We start from the raw sequence: 22,714 nt of genomic DNA, 5'->3' as shown, positions 1-22,714 counted from the left end.
CAGTATGTGTGCCTCACTGAGGGTCATTAACAGTATGTGCGCCTCACTGAGGGTCAATAACAGTATGTGCGCCTCACTGAGGTCACTAACAGTATGTGCGCCTCACTGAGGGTCACTAACAGTATGTGCGCCTCAGTGAGGGTCAATAACAGTATGTGCGCCTCACTGAGGGTCACTAACAGTATGTGCGCCTCATTGAGGTCACTAACAGTATGTGCGCCTCACTGAGGGTCACTAACTATGTGGGCCTCACTGAGGGTCACTAACTGTATGTGCGCCTCACTGAGGGTCACTAACAGTATGTGCGCCTCACTGAGGGTCAATAACAGTATGTGTGCCTCACTGGGGGTCAATAACAGTATGAGGTCCACACACTGACGATACCAAGACCCTGGCATCAGCTATAAAAGCCCAGAAAATGCCATTATATACACTGGCTGACAGAGCAGAGACTAGGGCCTCAATGTACAGCCTCCGGGAAGGACCGGCCGGGGATGGCTCCGAGCTCCCAGTCTTCAGCCGTTCACCCAACTTCATCACTTCTACAAGGAGAGAATGTGGAGGCGCCACCTATACACTTCATACTAAAAATTGGGTCTGAATGAGATCCAGGCGCAAATTCCGATATTTCCGCAGTTTGAGCGAATGTTAGCCATTGCGCACGTGTGTAATCCGCACTGCACACGTGAAGCGATTCATTTGCGATCAATCACAAACTAAGCGACAGGTAATCAGACTTTCGGGAAGGTAAGGAGGGATGGTAAGAGAAACGCAGGTATTTAAACATTGTTTTTTTGGCGTTAATAAATTAGCCACTGCGTCCTTGCTGGCAGCAGGAGACCCCTCTGTGTGTCTGGTGACCGGCTGTGTGTGTGGCAGCAGGAGACCTCTCTGTGTGTCTGGTGACCGGCTGTGTGTGTGGCAGCAGGAGAGGCCTCTGTGTGACTGGGGACCGGCTGTGTTAGTGACAGCAGGAGATCCCTCTGTGTGTCTGGTGACCGGCTGTGTGTGTGGCAGCAGGAGAGGCCTCTGTGTGTCTGGTGACCGGCTGTGTGTGTGGCAGCAGGAGAGCCCTCTGTGTGTCTGGTGACCGGCTGTGTGTGTGGCAGCAGGAGAGCCCTCTGTGTGTCTGGTGACCGGCTGTGTATGTGGCAGCAGGAGAGCCCTCTGTGTGTCTGGTGACCGGCTGTGTGTGTGGCAGCAGGAGAGCCCTCTGTGTGTCTGGTGACCGGCTGTGTGTGTGGCAACAGGAGAGCCCTCTGTGTGTCTGGTGACCGGCTGTGTGTGTGGCAGCAGGAGAGGCCTCTGTGTGACTGGGGACCGGCTGTGTTAGTGACAGCAGGAGATCCCTCTGTGTGTCTGGTGACCGGCTGTGTGTGTGGCAGCAGGAGAGGCCTCTGTGTGTCTGGTGACCGGCTGTGTGTGTGGCAGCAGGAGAGCCCTCTGTGTGTCTGGTGACCGGCTGTGTGTGTGGCAGCAGGAGAGCCCTCTGTGTGTCTGGTGACCGGCTGTGTATGTGGCAGCAGGAGAGCCCTCTGTGTGTCTGGTGACCGGCTGTGTGTGTGGCAGCAGGAGAGCCCTCTGTGTGTCTGGTGACCGGCTGTGTGTGTGGCAGCAGGAGAGCCCTCTGTGTGTCTGGTGACCGGCTGTGTGTGTGGCAGCAGGAGAGCCCTCTGTGTGTCTGGTGACCGGCTGTGTGTGTGGCAGCAGGAGAGCCCTCTGTGTGTCTGGTGACCGGCTGTGTGTGTGGCAGCAGGAGAGCCCTCTGTGTGTCTGGTGACCGGCTGTGTGTGTGGCAGCAGGAGAGCCCTCTGTGTGTCTGGTGACCGGCTGTGTGTGTGGCAGCAGGAGAGCTCTCTGTGTGTCTGGGGACCGGCTGTGTGTGGCAGCAGGAGAGCCCTCTGTGTGTCTGGTGACCGGCTGTGTGTGTGGCAGAAGGAGAGCCCTCTGTGTGTCTGGGGACCGGCTGTGTGTGTGGCAGCAGGAGAGCCCTCTGTGTGTCTGGGGACCGGCTGTGTGTGGCAGCAGGAGAGCCCTCTGTGTGTCTGGTGACCGGCTGTGTCTGTGGCAGCAGGAGAGCCCTCTGTGTGTCTGGTGACCGGCTGTATGTGTGGCAGCTTAGACTTACTCAGGAGGCTGATGGGCGCCTGATCTGTGTTCCTTGTTTCCGCTTTTGTGTGTCAGATTCTGTCAGTGGGCGGCAAGTGGGTCATTAGCTATTTTCTCACCTGCGATCCATGAGAGATTGCTGCTTCTATGGCGTTTGCGTCCGGATTGGTCCTTTTACTGCGTGTTATGTCACCGGGGATTGCTGACATTTTTATGTTACCCGCCTTCTGTGGATTTCTGGCATTTTACATTGTCTGATATATTCACAGCTTGTAAAGTGTTAATCTCCAGGATGAACACAACAAAGTCTAAGGGTACATGAGGCTCTAGTCCCCGTCATCAGCTGACATATCTGGAATAGAATCATTGGTCTCTATAGTAAATGACTGATCACAGACTGAAACTTCTGCAGGCAGCGTCGGCACCAAGAGCCCTACCAGAGACGTTCATGGTGCATTCAGCAATGGCAGAGGTGTCGGGCTGTACTGAGAGTATGAGGACGTCTGTCTGAGGCCCTATCACCGATGTAATTAGATGCCGGAGAACCAGAGCCTTATCTATATACCCTTATTGCAGAAACATGTACGGAGTACCATGCAAAATGTAATAAAACATACGGTGTGATGAGAAGTCCCTGGGCAGAAGTGTAAGAGGCATGTGTTCCTGCATAGCACAGTGATAAATAGGTAACACAATCTGCTTTACAGTCTTAAGACCTTTGACAGTGCCCCCGGAAGTGGGCGGTGCTGTGTCGTATCTGGCATATCAGAGGGTCTCACCTTGGCAGCGGCCAGCTCCTGGGTCAGCTCCTGGATCTTCTGCTGATGCTGTAGCAGCAATTCTTGCACAGTGGCCAGCGTGGTCTGGAGCTGAGTCACTACAAAGAGGAACAGCACACAGGGTGGGCACAATGCCACTTCCATATACTAAACTACAGCCAGGCTTTCATAACAGAATGTATATCCCGTAATCACTGTCCGAAAAACTAAACGTCACACCACCAATGTCTTCTCTATCATTACTGCGTTAAACACAGCACTTTAAGCCAGTATAATGCCCATGTTACCTCAAGTGTATGAGTAAAGTGCGTAGAAGAACATCTTCCAGAAAGATGCCGAAGTTCATAGACATTGGCTGAAATTGTACTGATATAGGACAAAAAGCTCAAGTGAGAAAGCAAAGCACGGCAGTTATGCTTGTTTTATTTAAAGGCCCAAAATGTTATATATGAATTTGTTGATATAATTCCTACAATCACATTTTGGCAGATGTTTCCCAATGAAAGAAAAAAAATACAAGTTCTCAATGAAAGTTTTGAGAGCGTACTTCCTGCCTAGAGAAGCCCTCCGCGTGTTCAGTCGCTCTGCGCAATTGTAGGAATCACAGCCGGCCTTAGATGCTGCAGAGCCGCTTGGGTGGTGGATCAATAACCAATTTATTCTGGTTCTCCTCTTGTCCTTCCTCCTGTCATCACTATATTTTACTGCCTTTTTTTTTTTAGTTTAGACAGGTGGAACCTAATGTGCTTATTACATTTCTATGGAGACAGTTTCTTATAACGTTTTAAAGGAAAGTTCCACTGAAAACAGAAAATTCAGAGAGACATTGAGGTAGATATGAAATAGATAGATAGATATATATATGAGAGAGATAGATAGATATGAAATAGATAGATATGAGATAGATATATATATATGAGAGAGATAGAGATGAGATAGATATGAAATAGATCGATATGAAAGATATGAAATAGATAGATATGAGATAGATGATAGATAGATATGAAATAGATAGATATGAGAGATAGATATGAAATTATCAGATAGATTAGATAGATATATATGAAATAGATATGAGAGCGATAGATATGAGAGAGATAGATATGAGATAGATATGAGATAGATAGATATGAAATAGATAGATATGAGATAGATGATAGATATAGATAGGAGATAGATGATAGATAGATAGATAGATAGATAGATAGATAGATAGATAGATAGATAGATATGAGATAGATGATAGATAGATAGATAGATAGATAGATAGATAGATATGAGATAGATGATAGATAGATAGATATGAGATAGATGATAGATAGATAGATATGAGATAGATAGATATGAGACAGATAGATATGAGACAGATAGATATGAGACAGATAGATATGAGATAGATAGATATGAGATAGATAGATATGAGATAGATGATAGATAGATAGATATGAGACAGATAGATATGAGACAGATAGATATGAGATAGATATGAGATAGATAGATATGAAATAGATAGATATGAGATAGATGATAGATAGATAGATATGAAATAGATATGAAATAGATAGATATGAGATAGATGATAGATAGATAGATAGATAGATAGATAGATAGATAGATAGATAGATAGATATGAAATTATCAGATAGATTAGATAGATATATATGAAATAGATATGAGAGAGATAGATAATGAGAGATAGATAATGAGAGATAGATATAAAATAGATATGAGATAGATATAGATATTAGATAGATATGAAATAGATAGATATGAGATAGATATTAGATAGATAGATATGAGATAGATATGAGAGAGATAGATAGATATGAAATAGATATGAGAGAGAGATAGATAGATATGTGATAGATAGATATGAGATAGATAGATATATATGAGAGAGATAGATATGAGAGAGAGAGATATGAGAGAGATAGATATGAGAGATAGATATGAGAGAGATAGATATGAGAGAGATAGATATGAGAGAGATAGATATGAGAGAGATAGATATGAGATAGATAGATATGAGATAGATAGATATGAGAGATATATATATGAGAGAGATAGATATGAGAGAGATAGATATGAGAGAGATAGATATTAGATATATATGTGATTGATAGATATGAAATAGATATGAAATAGATATGAGATAGATATAGATATGAAATAGATATGAGATAGATATAGATATTAGATAGATATGAAATAGATATTAGATAGATAGATATGAGATAGATATTAGATAGATAGATATGAGATAGATATGAGAGAGATAGATAGATATGAGAGAGAGATAGATAGATATGTGATAGATAGATATGAGATAGATAGATATATATGAGAGAGATAGATATGAGAGAGATAGATATGAGAGAGATAGATATGAGAGAGATAGATATGAGAGAGATAGATATGAGAGAGATAGATATGAGAGAGATAGATATGAGAGAGATAGATATGAGAGAGATAGATATGAGAGAGATAGATATGAGAGAGATAGATATGAAAGAGATAGATATGAGAGAGATAGATATGAGAGAGATAGATATGAGAGAGATAGATATGAGATAGATAGATATGAGATAGATATGAGAGAGATAGATATGAGAGAGATAGATATGAGAGAGATAGATATGAGAGAGATAGATATGAGATAGATAGATATGAGATAGAAAGATATGAGAGATAGATATGAGATAGATAGATAGATAGATAGATAGAATGTAAGCTCCCACGAGCAGGGCCCTCCTCCCTCACGTGCTTCTCCTTTCCCTTACTGTTATATACCTAGCCTATAGGTGGCTGCTGCTTATGCGGGTGTTATGATCGGGGGATACAGCAATGTGTATGAACCACGTCCTTGTCCTGTAAGTCACTGATCTCCTGACTTTTGCTCATTTATAAGGCGTTGCTGAACCCTTGTGGCGCCATATAAATAAAGGATAATAATAATAATAGATAAATAGATGAATGAGGATGTGTCGGATGCACACGGCCGTGAATCACACGCCGCACACCCTTCATCCATCATATACTTACCTTGCAGCTGCTGCTGAAGAAACCGCTGTGAGATTGGCGCAGGCCCCATCTGTATGGCGATATGCACATGCGTAGTAACTGGCACAATGAAGGATCTCCCCTGCGCACTGCACACTGGCCCCCTCCCCAGATAAAACGCCACAGATAGACAGATGAGCGAGCCATGAGCAGCACATGTAACACGCTGACCGGCGGACACGGCCTATGTCTTTCCCAGCTCTGCTGTAGTATGACTAATGACGCTGAGCAAAGTCCTAACGCTGGGCTCAGTCCCAATTCCCATCGCCGGCTACACACAGACCTGCATCTCCTCTGTATCTCTGCCTGGGATTTATGTTCTTCCCATCTAATCTCTCCCCTCCCATCTCATCTGTGGGATTTGCAATGTATCACTGTGGCGGATTGAGAAGTATAGCTGCGTGTGTCCCTTATCACAGACAGCCATTTATCACACAGTTTATCTTCCTCTATCTCTGGCTCCAGTCTCTCTGTTTTATCCATCGATCCTCGGCTGTCATCTCTGTGACAGAGGCCGATGGGAGCCGGCAGACAGAGGCAATAGGGCCGCCATCAGGGACAATGGTTATAGCGCTCTGAGCTACCTGCAAAGGCAGGATACCCCGAGACAGCTCAGGTCGGGGCGGTGATATCACAGCCAGAATACACACCCGTCACGGGCTGGACGAGCCTCTGACTATAATAACATCTTCATTCTGACAGGGCTGGGATGAAAACAGACATTCTTACTAACACTCCTAGGCTTGGCTGCCTGGATGACACAATTACAGAGAGCTGCAACGCCGATAGGAAGCTTTAAAAATATGTATATATATTTATATATTCATTTATGTATTTATTTTAAGCAGAAAAATATAGGGTGGGCCTTTGTCATTGTTCTGAAAACAATGTTTTTTGTTCTTTACTGTATTTAGGTTTCAGCGTGTCATACGTGTTACGTGTTTTGGGATCCTGCTGACATTTTATTCTCTTTTTGGAGTTATTGGATAATTATAATTTATTTCTGAAATGAGATTCAATTATATGGAACCTATATGCTGATAGCCATGGAAGTCATTGTTAGCCAGGTTTCACCAGACGCTGGTCAGCTGGTGACGCTGGCAGTGCCGCGTGTAAACATGTGAATCGCCGTACTAATGCATACATCCTGGGCGAGACCGCTCTCAGTAATGGAAACAGGCGAGTAACCCAATGCAGCCAATCACAACACAGTTGGAACATGAATACTGAGCGACGATAAAAGTCAAAATGCGATTGGCTGTTCTAGAATCCAAACCGTGGTGACAGTTGGCGAACAGATTGTACCAGCATTGCGATATTAGCCCATGGTGTACCCTATGAGTGAGTGATAAATCCTCATCTGCTGTGTAAGTGTCACATTGAGATAGACGGCAGAGGCTGAAATAACACCGTGCGCGCACCTCGCTGTCACGCAGATAAGCCTCCCATTACACTACGGGGCTGTCACTCTAGCCCCCTTATTAATATTCTGAGGTTGGGATCCTTTCCGTAAAAACATAATTAATTGAGGCCACAGCGACAGTAAACATGCAATTTCAAATTAAAGCGAAATGACGGCTTCTTCATTTGCAAATGTGAAGAGATTCTGTGAGCAGATAAATGAAGTCGCCGTGTATCCGGGAGGGGCGGAGGGGAATGGGGATGGAGCTGTTAATCGTTACCTGTCTGTGTGACGCTGCTACTCATCTCCGACACGCTGGACTCGATGCGCTGCAGCTGCTTACGGCTCTCCTTGCTGCCATTGATTAGCGGGAGCAGGTATCTCTGTGTAAGGGAAGGACAGGGACGTCTTACAACACTGGGGCCATTGGGATATGTAAACTGTAACGACATAGTCAGTCAGGGCTTCTACATAACAAAGCAGCTAGCTATGAGAAGTGTTCCTGAAGTTTGCGTATCTGTGCCGAGGACAGGGGAACGTATGCACCAGACATAGGTACCCCCTCTCTGCCGTATATTAATACTGGCATCTGTTAGTATAACACACTACAAAAGACGGGTTGTGAGAGAAAAACACATTACTAAGGTGATTAATCAGATATTTTGGGCGTAGCTTCCACTCACAAATATTACAAAATATAACAGTGTAAACAAGGCCAGCTATGACGAACTACATTATACCAGAACTGGGACAAAACAATGTAAAATTCCCAGTTTAGGGAGGTTCCCTGGCACACAAGACCTGGCACAGGTGCCGCCTAGTGACAGCCCTGCTTACAGGTCTGTACCCCAAGTCTCTCCTCCACCAGTGTAGTTTTGTTATTATTGCACTATACAAACCCACAGACATCATCTTACAGATTACAGAGCTGGCACCTACCTTGTACAGATGGTGGAAGCCAAACGCAATGCCAGCTAATATAACAGCAAGTGCTCCATATTCTCTCCAGCGAGAGCCGGGCGCACCTGTGTGGAGAACATGAAAGCAGCTTAAGTCTTCTGTATTATACACAGGTGACAGGGGTGCCCCAAACAGAGAGAGCCCGTAGGCCTGGGGGGGAGCGCAGTCATCTCCCTGCACCCCAATATTACACACAGGGCTACACTGTACAGAGAGAGCCCGTGGGCCGAGGTCAGAGGGGAAGAGTGTAATGCCAGGCTAGACCTGGGTAAGGGCACAATCATCTCCCTGTACCCCAATATTACACACAGGGCTACACTGTACAGAGAGAGCCCGTAGGCCGAGGTCAGAGGGGAAGAGTGTAATGCCAGGCTAGACCTGGGTAAGGGCACAATCATCTCCCTGCACCTCAATATTACACACAGGGCTACACTGTACAGAGAGAGCCCGTAGGCCGAGGTCAGAGGGGAAGAGTGTAATGCCAGGCTAGACCTGGGTAAGGGCACAATCATCTCCCTGCACCCCAATATTACACACAGGGCTACACTGTACAGAGAGAGCCCGTAGGCCGAGGTCAGAGGGGAAGAGTGTAATGCCAGGCTAGACCTGGGTAAGGGCACAATCATCTCCCTGCACCCCAATATTACACACAGGGCTACACTGAGAGTTAAAGGATGTTTGGGGCCAACTCATACTATGTGATCTGTGGTTCCCCAGAGGCAGAAAGCTTGGAGGACTAGTGTCATTATTAATGCAGGTTCATTTTGTGCACCCCAACATTACAGGAGGCCTATTACCCCACAAAGTGTGAGAGACCTATGAGACAAAGTGGGGGAATGCAGGGACAGGCTCATCCCTATGAACATTAAGGTGCCTTCTCTTCAGGGGTCCCGCAAGGGTCTAATACTCCAGGATGAAAGGTGCCCAGATAGAGAGGGAGCATCGGAGGCACCCACCGGCAACTGAGGGGTTAAGGGGGTGGAATTAATAACCCTTGGCTGTGAGTCTATGAGTCTACGGTGTATCCTGAAAGTGAGCGATTTTATTGCCCCCTCCTTCTCATTATTAATGAAACGGGACTGGGATGATCTTTCACAAAAGTTCAGCAAGTCTATAAAGGCTGCGAGCCGAAATGCCATCTCACTCGTTTTACATTAAGTGACACAAGTCTGTCTCGTGGCAAAATGAAAGAAGAAAAACGAACACGAGATGGGGTCGGGACAGACAGGACGCGGCTGGGGGGGGGCCAGGGACAGACAGGACGCGGCTGGGGGGGCCAGGGACAGACAGGATGCGGCTGGGGGGGCCAGGGACAGACAGGACGTGGCTGGGGGGGCCAGGGACAGACAGGAGGCGGCTGGGGGGGCCAGGGACAGACAGGACGCGGCTGGGGGGGGCCAGGGACAGACAGGACGCGGCTGGGGGGGGGGCCAGGGACAGACAGGACGCGGCTGGGGGGGGGCCAGGGACAGACAGGACGCGGCTGGGGGGGGGCCAGGGACAGACAGGACGCGGCTGATGGGGGCCAGGGACAGACAGGACGCGGCTGATGGGGGCCAGGGACAGACAGGACGCGGCTGATGGGGGCCAGGGACAGACAGGACGCGGCTGATGGGGGCCAGGGACAGACAGGACGCGGCTGATGGGGGCCAGGGACAGACAGGACGCGGCTGATGGGGGCCAGGGACAGACAGGACGCCGCTGAGGGGGCCAGGGACAGACAGGACGCCGCTGAGGGGGCCAGGGACAGACAGGACGCCGCTGAGGGGGCCAGGGACAGACAGGACGCGGCTGAGGGGGCCAGGGACAGACAGGACGCGGCTGAGGGGGCCAGGGACAGACAGGACGCGGCTGAGGGGGCCAGGGACAGACAGGACGCGGCTGAGGGGGGCCAGGGACAGACAGGACGCGGCTGAGGGGGCCAGGGACAGACAGGACGCGGCTGAGGGGGCCAGGGACAGACAGGACGCGGCTGAGGGGGCCAGGGACAGACAGGACGCGGCTGAGGGGGCCAGGGACAGACAGGACGCGGCTGAGGGGGGCCAGGGACAGACAGGACGCGGCTGAGGGGGGCCAGGGACAGACAGGACGCGGCTGAGGGGGGCCAGGGACAGACAGGACGCGGCTGAGGGGACCAGGGACAGACAGGATGCGGCTGAGGGGACCAGGGACAGACAGGATGCGGCTGAGGGGACCAGGGACAGACAGGATGCGGCTGAGGGGACCAGGGACAGACAGGATGCGGCTGAGGGGGGCCAGGGACAGACAAGACGCGGCTGAGGGGGCACAGATAACTTGACTTCCCTGTAATAATACATTGGATGGGCTCCGCGGCTGCTGCGATCCTCCTAGCACTGTACCTGCCCCTATCTGGTCCTATTTCATATTCTGCTGAACAAATACCCATATATCAGAGCCAAAGACAAGGTATTAATGGTGTATTCTGCCTCATTTCCTGAGATTAAAGCCATAATACATATGTATACAAGATTTACTGTGGCTCTAAGTACACAGGGGGCAGGTTCTGTAACACGGCGTATAGTACATAAGTGGGGTAAGACTGGCACATGGAGCAGGAACCGCTGTACAACAGTAACACAAAGCACAGCACCAGTTTTTCTTGCTAGGTAAATCTAGTGTCACACCCAAGGGTGTTGTTCTATGGAAAAATGTCAAAAACAACTTATTTAACCCCGTGTTTTTTTAAGTATTAAATTTTGTGTGATCAGAAAAGGCCAAATAAGACAAAGAAAAAGGGAATTATTGTAATATAGCAAAGGCTTAGTACATCATGTGCTGACATGTTCTGTAAGTTTTCCTATGGAAATGTCACATATTTTAATTTAGACATGAAACCAGCATTCCCACATAGAAGAGTAAGCTAAGTACTTTATTTTTATTAGCTCCTGCACATCATTTCAAAATCTCTCTGGAGGGAAAAAAAATATGGCTGCCAGACACAGACAGTAGACTCCACTGACTCTCTGCATGCCATGCGATGTCAGGGGAGGTAAAAGAAGGATGTCACTGAGTAGATGGAGCCTAGAGGGGCGTTTTAAAGACCTTGTGCTCATTACATCATGTGCCATGTGACTGTGGTTGTCATAGCAGTCACATGACACTGTGCAATGTCTGAGCGATTATCAATCATTATTACCAGTCTGAAGAAACAAACCAAGGAAATAAATAAAAATGACTAATCTGTATTTTCCATCCTGCCAGATTGATGATGTAAAATGAGCTGGTCACAAATTGTGTGTTAGTTACGTACAATGGATTCCGGAAATATACACACAAGCACTGAGAGCGCCTATCAGAGTCAGCGGTGCATTCGCAAATATCCAACCACAAGTGGTTCAAACCCTGGATGGTGTCTCAGTCTGCATCTGTGCGCAATTGTGTGACCACACCCCCCCCGCAGTGTACTTGACCTGAGATTGAACGCCTCTTCCCTCCCCCATCCTGCCTCTCATGGTGCAGACAGGCACAGGTGCCAGAACTGATAGGCAGACGGCCGTAGTACACACGACTAATACACTGTACTATAGGTTTTATGCTCTGAGCAATGGATTTACAGCTCCGTCAGCATAATGTACAGCGTATAGCACGTTACTACTCGGCAGATGAGATTTGTTTTTATTTGGAAAGAAGAAAAATGGAATAAAAATAGGTCTTGCAAGAAAAAGAATCACACTGACACCGGTGTCACGTCTTGTCCGACGTTTCAGTCCAAATTACTTTTATCAAGAACACATCTGTATGTTTCTAAACGTATCTGCCAGGACCTCGGCCCCCGGCTGGAGAAAGCCCACGATCTGCTGAGCCCCGCTGCCAGACCAATAAAAGGAATATAGCAAACAATAACGGAACGTCCTCCAGGCTCTGGGCCTAATTCAGAGGTGGACTGAGTTGCAGTATTACTGCAAATTTATGCTAATGCCGCAGCCGCTACGGCAAATTTATGCTAATGCCGCAGCCGCTACGGCAAATTTATGCTAATGCCGCAGCCGCTACGGCAAATTTATGCTAATGCCGCAGCTGTTACTGCAAATTTATGCTAATGCCGCAGCCGCTACGGCAAATTTATGCTAATGCCGCAGCTGTTACTGCAAATTTATGCTAATGCCGCAGCTGCTACTGCAAATTTATGCTAATGCCGCAGCTGCTACTGCAAATTTATGCTAATGCCGCAGCTGCTACTGCAAATTTATGCTAATGCCGCAGCTGCTACTGCAAATTTATGCTAATGCCGCAGCTGCTACTGCAAATTTATGCTAATGCCGCAGCCGCTATGGCAAATTTATGCTAATGCCGCAGCCGCTACGGCAAATTTATGCTAATGCCGCAGCCGCTTCGGCAAATTTATGCTAATGCCGCAGCTGTTACTGCAAATTTATGCTAATGCCGCAGCCGCTACGGCAAATTTATGCTAATGCCGCAGCTGTTACTGCAAATTTATGCTAATGCCGCAGCTGCTACTGCAAATTTATGCTAATGCCGCAGCTGCTACTGCAAATTTATGCTAATGCCGCAGCTGCTACTGCAAATTTATGCTAATGCCGCAGCGGTTACTGCAAATTTATGCTAATGCCGCAGTCGCTACGGCAAATTTATGCTAATGTCGCAGCTGTTACTGCAAATTTATGCTAATGCCGCAGCTGTTACTGCAAATATATGCTAATGCTGCAGCCGCTACTGCGAATTAATGCGAATGGTGCAGTCACTACTGCGAATTTATGCTAATGCCGCAGCTGCGAATTTATGCTAATGCTGCAGCCGCTACTGCAAATTTATGCTAATGCTGCAGCTGCTACTGCAAATTTATGCTAATGCCGCAGCTGCTACTGCAAATTTATGCTAATGCGGCAGCGGTTACTGCAAATTTATGCTAATGCCGCAGTCACTACGGCAAATTTATGCTAATGTCGCAGCTGTTACTGCAAATTTATGCTAATGCCGCAGCTGTTACTGCAAATTTATGCTAATGCCGCAGCTGTTACTGCAAATTTATGCTAATGCCGCAGCTGTTACTGCAAATTTATGCTAATGCCGCTGTTACTGCAAATTTATGCTAATGCCGCAGCTGCTACTGCAAATTTATGCCAATGCCGCAGCTGTTACTGCAAATTTATGCCAATGCCGCAGCTGTTACTGCAAATATATGCTAATGCTGCAGCCGCTACTGCGAATTAATGCGAATGGTGCAGTCACTACTGCGAATTTATGCTAATGCCGCAGCTGCAAATTTATGCTAATGCCGCAGCCGCTACGGCAAATTTATGCTAATGCCGCAGCTGCTACTGCAAAGTTATGCTAATGCTGCAGCTGCTACTGCAAATTTATGCTAATGCCGCAGTCGCTACGGCAAATTTATGCTAATGTCGCAGCTGTTACTGCAAATTTATGCTAATGCTGCAGCCGCTACTGCGAATTAATGCGAATGGTGCAGTCACTACTGCAAATTTATGCTAATGCCGCAGCTGCGAATTTATGCTAATGCTGCAGCCGCTACTGCAAATTTATGCTAATGCCGCAGCTGCTACTGCAAATTTATGCTAATGCCGCAGCTGCTACTGCAAATTTATGCTAATGCCGCAGCTGCTACTGCAAATTTATGCTAATGCCGCAGTCGCTACGGCAAATTTATGCTAATGTTGCAGCTGTTACTGCAAATTTATGCTAATGCTGCAGCCGCTACTGCGAATTAATGCGAATGGTGCAGTCACTACTGCGAATTTATGCTAATGCCGCAGCTGCGAATTTATGCTAATGCTGCAGCCGCTACTGAAAATTTATGCTAATGCCGCAGCTACTACTGCAAATTTATGCTAATGCCGCAGCTGTTACTGCAAATTTATGCTAATGCCGCAGTCACTACGGCAAATTTATGCTAATGTCGCAGCTGTTACTGCAAATTTATGCTAATGCAGCAGCTGTTACTGCAAATTTATGCTAATGCCGCAGCTGTTACTGCAAATTTATGCTAATGCCGCAGCTGTTACTGTAAATTTATGCTAATGCCGCAGCTGTTACTGTAAATTTATGCTAATGCCGCAGCTGTTACTGCAAATTTTATGCTAATGCCGCAGCCGCTACTGCAAATTTATGCTAATGCCGCAGCTGCTACTGCAAATTTATGCTAATGCCGCAGCTGCTACTGCAAATTTATGCTAATGCCGCAGCTGCTACTGCAAATTTATGCTAATGCCGCAGCTGCTACTGCAAATTTATGCTAATGCCGCAGCTGCTACTGCAAATTTATGCTAATGCCGCAGCCGCTACGGCAAATTTATGCTAATGCCGCAGCCGCTACGGCAAATTTATGCTAATGCCGCAGCCGCTTCGGCAAATTTATGCTAATGCCGCAGCTGTTACTGCAAATTTATGCTAATGCCGCAGCCGCTACGGCAAATTTATGCTAATGCCGCAGCTGTTACTGCAAATTTATGCTAATGCCGCAGCTGCTACTGCAAATTTATGCTAATGCCGCAGCTGCTACTGCAAATTTATGCTAATGCCGCAGCTGCTACTGCAAATTTATGCTAATGCCGCAGCGGTTACTGCAAATTTATGCTAATGCCGCAGTCGCTACGGCAAATTTATGCTAATGTCGCAGCTGTTACTGCAAATTTATGCTAATGCCGCAGCTGTTACTGCAAATATATGCTAATGCTGCAGCCGCTACTGCGAATTAATGCGAATGGTGCAGTCACTACTGCGAATTTATGCTAATGCCGCAGCTGCGAATTTATGCTAATGCTGCAGCCGCTACTGCAAATTTATGCTAATGCTGCAGCTGCTACTGCAAATTTATGCTAATGCCGCAGCTGCTACTGCAAATTTATGCTAATGCGGCAGCGGTTACTGCAAATTTATGCTAATGCCGCAGTCACTACGGCAAATTTATGCTAATGTCGCAGCTGTTACTGCAAATTTATGCTAATGCCGCAGCTGTTACTGCAAATTTATGCTAATGCCGCAGCTGTTACTGCAAATTTATGCTAATGCCGCAGCTGTTACTGCAAATTTATGCTAATGCCGCTGTTACTGCAAATTTATGCTAATGCCGCAGCTGCTACTGCAAATTTATGCCAATGCCGCAGCTGTTACTGCAAATTTATGCCAATGCCGCAGCTGTTACTGCAAATATATGCTAATGCTGCAGCCGCTACTGCGAATTAATGCGAATGGTGCAGTCACTACTGCGAATTTATGCTAATGCCGCAGCTGCAAATTTATGCTAATGCCGCAGCCGCTACGGCAAATTTATGCTAATGCCGCAGCTGCTACTGCAAACTTATGCTAATGCTGCAGCTGCTACTGCAAATTTATGCTAATGCCGCAGTCGCTACGGCAAATTTATGCTAATGTCGCAGCTGTTACTGCAAATTTATGCTAATGCTGCAGCCGCTACTGCGAATTAATGCGAATGGTGCAGTCACTACTGCAAATTTATGCTAATGCCGCAGCTGCGAATTTATGCTAATGCTGCAGCCGCTACTGCAAATTTATGCTAATGCCGCAGCTGCTACTGCAAATTTATGCTAATGCCGCAGCTGCTACTGCAAATTTATGCTAATGCCGCAGCTGCTACTGCAAATTTATGCTAATGCCGCAGTCGCTACGGCAAATTTATGCTAATGTTGCAGCTGTTACTGCAAATTTATGCTAATGCTGCAGCCGCTACTGCGAATTAATGCGAATGGTGCAGTCACTACTGCGAATTTATGCTAATGCCGCAGCTGCGAATTTATGCTAATGCTGCAGCCGCTACTGAAAATTTATGCTAATGCCGCAGCTACTACTGCAAATTTATGCTAATGCCGCAGCTGTTACTGCAAATTTATGCTAATGCCGCAGTCACTACGGCAAATTTATGCTAATGTCGCAGCTGTTACTGCAAATTTATGCTAATGCAGCAGCTGTTACTGCAAATTTATGCTAATGCCGCAGCTGTTACTGCAAATTTATGCTAATGCCGCAGCTGTTACTGTAAATTTATGCTAATGCCGCAGCTGTTACTGTAAATTTATGCTAATGCCGCAGCTGTTACTGCAAATTTTATGCTAATGCCGCAGCCGCTACTGCAAATTTATGCTAATGCCGCAGCTGCTACTGCAAATTTATGCTAATGCCGCAGCTGCTACTGCAAATTTATGCTAATGCCGCAGCTGTTACTGCAAATATATGCTAATGCTGCAGCCGCTACTGCGAATTAATGCGAATGGTGCAGTCACTACTGCGAATTTATGCTAATGCCGCAGCTGCGAATTTATGCTAATGCTGCAGCCGCTACTGCGAATTTATGCGAATGGCACAGCCGCTACTGCGTATTTATGCTAATGCTGCAGCCACCACTGCGAATTTATGCGAATGTCACAGGTGCTACTGCGAATTTATGTGAATGGCGCAGCCGCTATGGCGTATTTATGCTAATGTTGCAGCCGATGTGCTTTCTACAGAGCAGCCCACCGAATGCAGCGCTAATCCGCAGCAGTACACAGACAGCCGCACCATCCAACATTACAGCAACTCTATGGTTGGTCAGAATGACGGACGGTGCATGGCTGCTGGTGCCAGTCCCTGACACCTATATGCCCATGACACGCCCGCTGACACAAGCTAACCCCCACCTCCCCTTCCATACCCCAGTCACGACTTTCTAAATTCCATGTATCTATAAAACAATTCGGATATGCATCCATAGACAGTGAGCCGTGTGTCTCAGACGCACGCACAGATGTAAAACATAGGGCGCTTGCTTCCGACGTTCTGAATCAGGCTGTGTATGGGAACAGCGCCTAAGGATGACGTTGGAGCGCTGGCTTCTGTGGGAGGCCAAGAAGGGATTGGAGACATCGCCATGACATGCCGTTTAATCAGTAATAGAGTCACGCAATTCCATGCTGGGGCTCTGAGGATCGCGCATAGCTCATCTATTCTCCTGTCCTAATACCGCCATACGTCCCAGTACAAGAGGTAATGGAAGGCAAAGTGATCCCAGGGGGTCAATTCAAACAGCTGAGAGTCTGCAAAAGCAAACATGCATGACACAACTCACATACATTGCATCAATGCGCACACAAGGTTACACGGACTTTCTACAATAAGAGACCTGGCACAAGTGAATGAGAAAGTGGCCAAATCATTATGTACCCCCAAAAATTGGCAGCTAAGACAGCAGGACAGTATAGAAAGCGGTGAGTGGACATTATGGAGAGAATCTTTTAAGGCTTCAAATAGCGGATTTGTTTATTTGTCACTAATAGAGGAGAAATGAGAGGCTACAAGTGTTTTTCAGCAACTGAAAGTCTATACAGTATTATGGGGCAGAGGAAAATGGCGGTAAAGCGGTTTTTCATACAAGTTTTTAAAAGTTGGGAAAAAAAACATTTAGCTCCCATCTGCAAGTTCCCATCAATACAACACCCCCACATAGGCGTCCCTGGGAAAATGCAGTGCGCTGTGCGAATTCACCATAAAAACGGCTCGCAGGACTCAAATCGTCCCCTAGGTCTAAATCTGAGCTGCATGCATCCAATAGCCATAATACCACGTACCCAGAGATAATAATACCAGAGAGCCTCCTATCAGTTGTACTGTGCCGGTATCACCGGGCAGCCTGGATGAAGAATTACGAGCAATAACCTGTAATACAGCATTCAACATTATACTGCCATTTCCCAATCAGGAATAATGGATTTAACCGCCAAGTGTTGTACAGGTTGAGCATAATGCTTGGGAGTGAGCTTTTGAAATCTTGATAGGTTGTCTGCATACGCAAGCAAAAGGGGGGCTTCCAGTTGCCCGGAAACCACACTCCAGGCCAGTAAATCAAATCAACACCACAATAGCGATATTGTATAATACGATTTTACTATAGCTGCGGCCACAACATACAGTATAAGGAACTGTGTGGGAGTGAGCACAAATGACGGGAACTACCTGGACAGAGGCCGCCAGGGCTCCAACAAAAGTGCGCACAGCCACCTGCTGTGACCTGGGAATGATCTGTAATATTCAATAGCGATATTGCTGGAGGTGCATCAGAGCTATTGCTAGATCACTATAGGATGCTTTGATTAGATCTAAGTACGGCACAAAGTCTGGCCGCTCTGGTAAGAAGCCCTGAGGTTGGAGGCTATCAGCGGATCTTGCCTTCGTCCAACGTTTGTGATGAACCAATAACCCCTATCTCCCTGCTAGCGTACGTAGTACATGGTCTTCTTCAGGACAGAGAGATGATCTGCAGCAGGCAGGTCAAACTCAAAATACCAACCGGGCCGAATACTCAAGGTCTGATGCTGGCCACACACACAGCGATATTTTACCCGATCTGGCCGTTTCCGACACATTGGAACGATAGATCATGTAATATATGGCCAAATTGAGAGTAAATCTTGAGTCCCCACTCACGATCACGATGCGATGCGCGTCCCAGCTGGTCGCACATCGCATCGTCAGATCTGCCGTGCAGTAGGGCAGATCTGACAATCTGGGAAAATAAAAAAGTTAAGATGCAAGATAGCGCTTAAGTCAGATTGTCAGCTTTTTACTCCAAATCGTGTGTAGGACTGCCGGGGGCTGCCGGGGGGGAGTTCAGGGGAAATCGCACGCATCGTGGGATCGTGTGCAGATCGCTATGTGTGTATGGGCCGCAAGACATAAAAAAGTACATTTACTTACTGACTATGGGGGTCCCATAGCAACATTTCCTTGGGGCCCCTATAAGTCTACCTATACAGTGCCCCTGTAGTTGTGCCCCTTATGCAGTGCCCCCTGTATTAGAGCCCCTTATGCAGTGCGCCCAGTGATGCCCCTATAACTGCCCTAAGTAATGCCCCTTATGCAGTGCCACAAGAAATGCCCCTTATGCTGTGCCCCCTCCCAGTATTGAACAGGCCCCACTCCCCTGTGCAGTACTTACCTTTCTTCACACTCGCTGCTGGGCACCGCTCCAGTCCACGCCGTCAGCACTCCCGCGTAAACGCTGCCGCTGACTGGATCTAACTAGATCCAGACCAGCAGGGACAGGGTCCTCTCATTGCGGATGACGCGGGTGTGGGACGCATCATATATGTATTTGGGCCAAAACTGTCGGGCTGCATAAAATGCTTATTTGGACGGCATGCGGACCACGGGCTGCGAGCCTGACATGCCTGATCTACAATATTGTTGGCACCAACGGGTCATGGTTTAGAAAATGCCAGCAAAAGCAATGGCAGACTTTGCCCAGGCGGTATCGGCTGAGTATTCTGTTCCTCCATCGGATCTTAGAAGGAGGCTGCATTGGCTGAAGGAGCTGACGTGCGTTTTACTTCTCTTCATATCATGTTTAGCCTGAACTCCCTCCAGAAAAGAGTTTCTGGCTGGAAATTGTATTTATCAGGTGCATTCCCCACTCTGATTTCATTACTGCTCTAACCATGGAATAAACAGCAAAACACACATGTGTTTCTATGGCTCTGAAGGGCTGATGGATGGTACATTTGCTATAATGCTGTTTTTAGCCACCCAATCAGGTCTGTCATTTATGGTGACAGGTCTATGATGAAGCAGAATGAAGACCTACATCACAACAGACGTCTCCTTCTAAGTGTGACGATTAGTGCAGGGATTCACGACAGGACCGAGATTTCCTCCTGACCGGGTCTCAACTGCGTTCCTGACTATATAGGTGCCCATAACAAGGGAAGGAGCCTCCGGATGGAACAGAAGAAATCACTGTGACTCAAACAAACCATTATTACAGCAATAAAGGCCTCCACGAAAAAATAAGCAAAACAAGAAAAAATTAAGCGAGGACAAAACAAGTGACATATAAGTGATGAGTTTCCCGAGCTCGCCCTCCCTACAGTCATCCCAGGATGTGACCACACTAACACAAACAACAACACTAGAAGCTGCAGCTCGCACTACTGCGGAGGTCCCACCCTTTGTACCATGGACAGAACAAGGTGCAGGGAATGCTCCTCAGAGACTCTGGCCCATGGCGACATGATAGCGTCACGCGGTTGCTGCACATGTATTGGCTGCGTGTTCATGCTGTGGAGACTGACAAGCCCCCGATATTCTCCAGTGACCCCCCACATGGGAACTTCGGCTTCATTGCAGGAAGGCCTGCACGTGTCATCCCCCTGCCATAGCCTCAGATGTGACGAGTCAGTGACAGGTACGGAGAATTGGTCAGCGAGCCGGGACTAGCAGGATGTCAGAGATAAGCCAGGGCAAATACGCTGGAGACAGTCAGGATACAGATGATCTGGAGGATACTGGGAATCTGGAACCCTGGTGGAAACGGTAAAAAGACTAATACTGTGTTGCCCAGAGCTGGATTGGATCCTGTAGCGCCAGGGGAAGAGAGAGCCGATATCGGTAGCTGGAAGAGAACAGAAGCCGGATATGATCACTGGCCACAATATGTGGAAGCTCCTGACAAACTGACTGATACCTGGTGTCTGCGGAGGACGTTGCACTGCACCGAGCTCATTGCCATGGACGGGGAACCAGAGTGAAGTTGAAGCGTGAGAGGACGTGTCCTGTGTGATGGTGCATTATCCTGCTGGGACCAGCGTGAGGGAACGTGTGCTGTGTGACATGGTGCATTATCCTGCTGGGAGCAGCGTGAGAGGACGTGTGCTGTGTGACATGGTGCATTATCCTGCTGGGAGCAGCGTGAGAGGACGTGTGCTGTGTGACATGGTGCATTATCCTGCTGGGAGCAGTGTGAGAGGACGTGTGCTGTGTGACATGGTGCATTATCCTGCTGGGAGCAGTGTGAGAGGACGTGTGCTGTGTGATATGGTGCATTATCCTGCTGGGACAGTGTGAGAGGACGTGTGCTGTGTGACATGGTGCATTATCCTGCTGGGACAGTGTGAGAGGACGTGTGCTGTGTGACATGGTGCATTATCCTGCTGGGAGCAGTGTGAGAGGACGTGTGCTGTGTCATGGTGCATTATCCTGCTGGGAGCAGTGTGAGAGGATGTGTGCTGTGTGACATGGTGCATTCTCCTGCTGGGAGCAGTGTGAGAGGACGTGTGCTGTGTGACATGGTGCATTATCCTGCTGGGAGCAGTGTGAGAGGACGTGTGCTGTGTGACATGGTGCATTATCCTGCTGGGAGCAGTGTGAGAGGACGTGTGCTGTGTGACATGGAGCATTATCCTGCTGGGAGCAGTGTGAGAGGACGTGTGCTGTGTGATGGTGCATTATCCTGCTGGGAGCAGTGTGAGAGGACGTGTGCTGTGTGACATGGCGCATTATCCTGCTGGGAGCAGTGTGAGAGGACGTGTGCTGTGTGACATGGCGCATTATCCTGCTGGGAGCAGTGTGAGAGGACGTGTGCTGTGTGACATGGCGCATTATCCTGCTGGGAGCAGTGTGAGAGGACGTGTGCTGTGTGACATGGTGCATTATCCTGCTGGGAGCAGTGTGAGAGGACGTGTGCTGTGTGACATGGAGCATTATCCTGCTGGGAGCAGTGTGAGAGGACGTGTGCTGTGTGACATGGAGCATTATCCTGCTGGGAGCAGTGTGAGAGGACGTGTGCTGTGTGATGGTGCATTATCCTGCTGGGAGCAGTGTGAGAGGACGTGTGCTGTGTGACATGGCGCATTATCCTGCTGGGAGCAGTGTGAGAGGACGTGTGCTATGTGACATGGCGCATTATCCTGCTGGGAGCAGTGTGAGAGGACGTGTGCTGTGTGACATGGCGCATTATCCTGCTGGGAGCAGTGTGAGAGGACGTGTGCTGTGTGACATGGTGCATTATCCTGCTGGGAGCAGTGTGAGAGGACGTGTGCTGTGTGACATGGAGCATTATCCTGCTGGGAGCAGTGTGAGAGGACGTGTGCTGTGTGACATGGTGCATTATCCTGCCGGAAGTAACAATGTGGAGACTTTGGCCATAAAGGGAGGCCCATAGTCAGCAGCAGTACCCAGGGAGGATGTGGCATTTAAACAATTGTCACGTGATATTGAAGGGCCTAATGTGTGAAGAAAGAGTCTTCACACCATTACATCACCACCCTGGACCACTGAACAAGCCAGGATGGCTCCATGGTGACCTGTGCCCACTATAGCCTCAGGTTCCTGTTGCTAGTTGACAGGAGCAGCACCGATGTGGTAATGGGTATCAGAACGGGGGAGTTGGTGGCTTATATTACACCTCCCCCTCTGTGCGGTGCAGGGGCTGTGCAATCTATTGGTATAAAGCACAGACCCTGACCGACCACGGACTCTGCTCAGGTAAGAGAGAGGGAGAGGGAGGGAGGAGGGGAGAGGGGGAAGGAGGGCGTCGGAACGATTTTAATGCCCCCCCTACCCCCTCACATAAAATCATTCCGATACCCTTGGGTGTGGTGGTTTCTTGAGTTACAGACACCATTCTGTCGCTTGGACC

At 47.9% G+C, this 22,714-nt stretch overlaps 1 protein-coding gene across 1 annotated transcript in view; it reads right to left on the bottom strand.

Moving 5' to 3' along the window:
- PEX14 (peroxisomal biogenesis factor 14) overlaps positions 1 to 22,714 on the bottom strand; it is a 142,157-nt gene that overhangs the window by 5,780 nt on the left and 113,663 nt on the right. The window contains exons 4-6 of the mRNA XM_088465166.1: positions 8,290 to 8,375; positions 7,631 to 7,733; positions 2,889 to 2,986 (exon numbers count right to left, since the gene is read on the bottom strand). Coding sequence (XP_088321292.1) covers positions 2,889 to 2,986; positions 7,631 to 7,733; positions 8,290 to 8,375 — 287 coding nt within the window. The remainder of the gene's footprint in view (positions 1 to 2,888; positions 2,987 to 7,630; positions 7,734 to 8,289; positions 8,376 to 22,714) is intronic.

This window comes from Taudactylus pleione, unplaced genomic scaffold (assembly GCF_031769625.1).
Source record: "Taudactylus pleione unplaced genomic scaffold, aTauple2 ptg001889l, whole genome shotgun sequence".
NCBI classification, from domain to species: Eukaryota; Metazoa; Chordata; class Amphibia; order Anura; family Myobatrachidae; genus Taudactylus; species Taudactylus pleione.
This window is presented reverse-complemented; position numbering and strand designations above follow the sequence as displayed.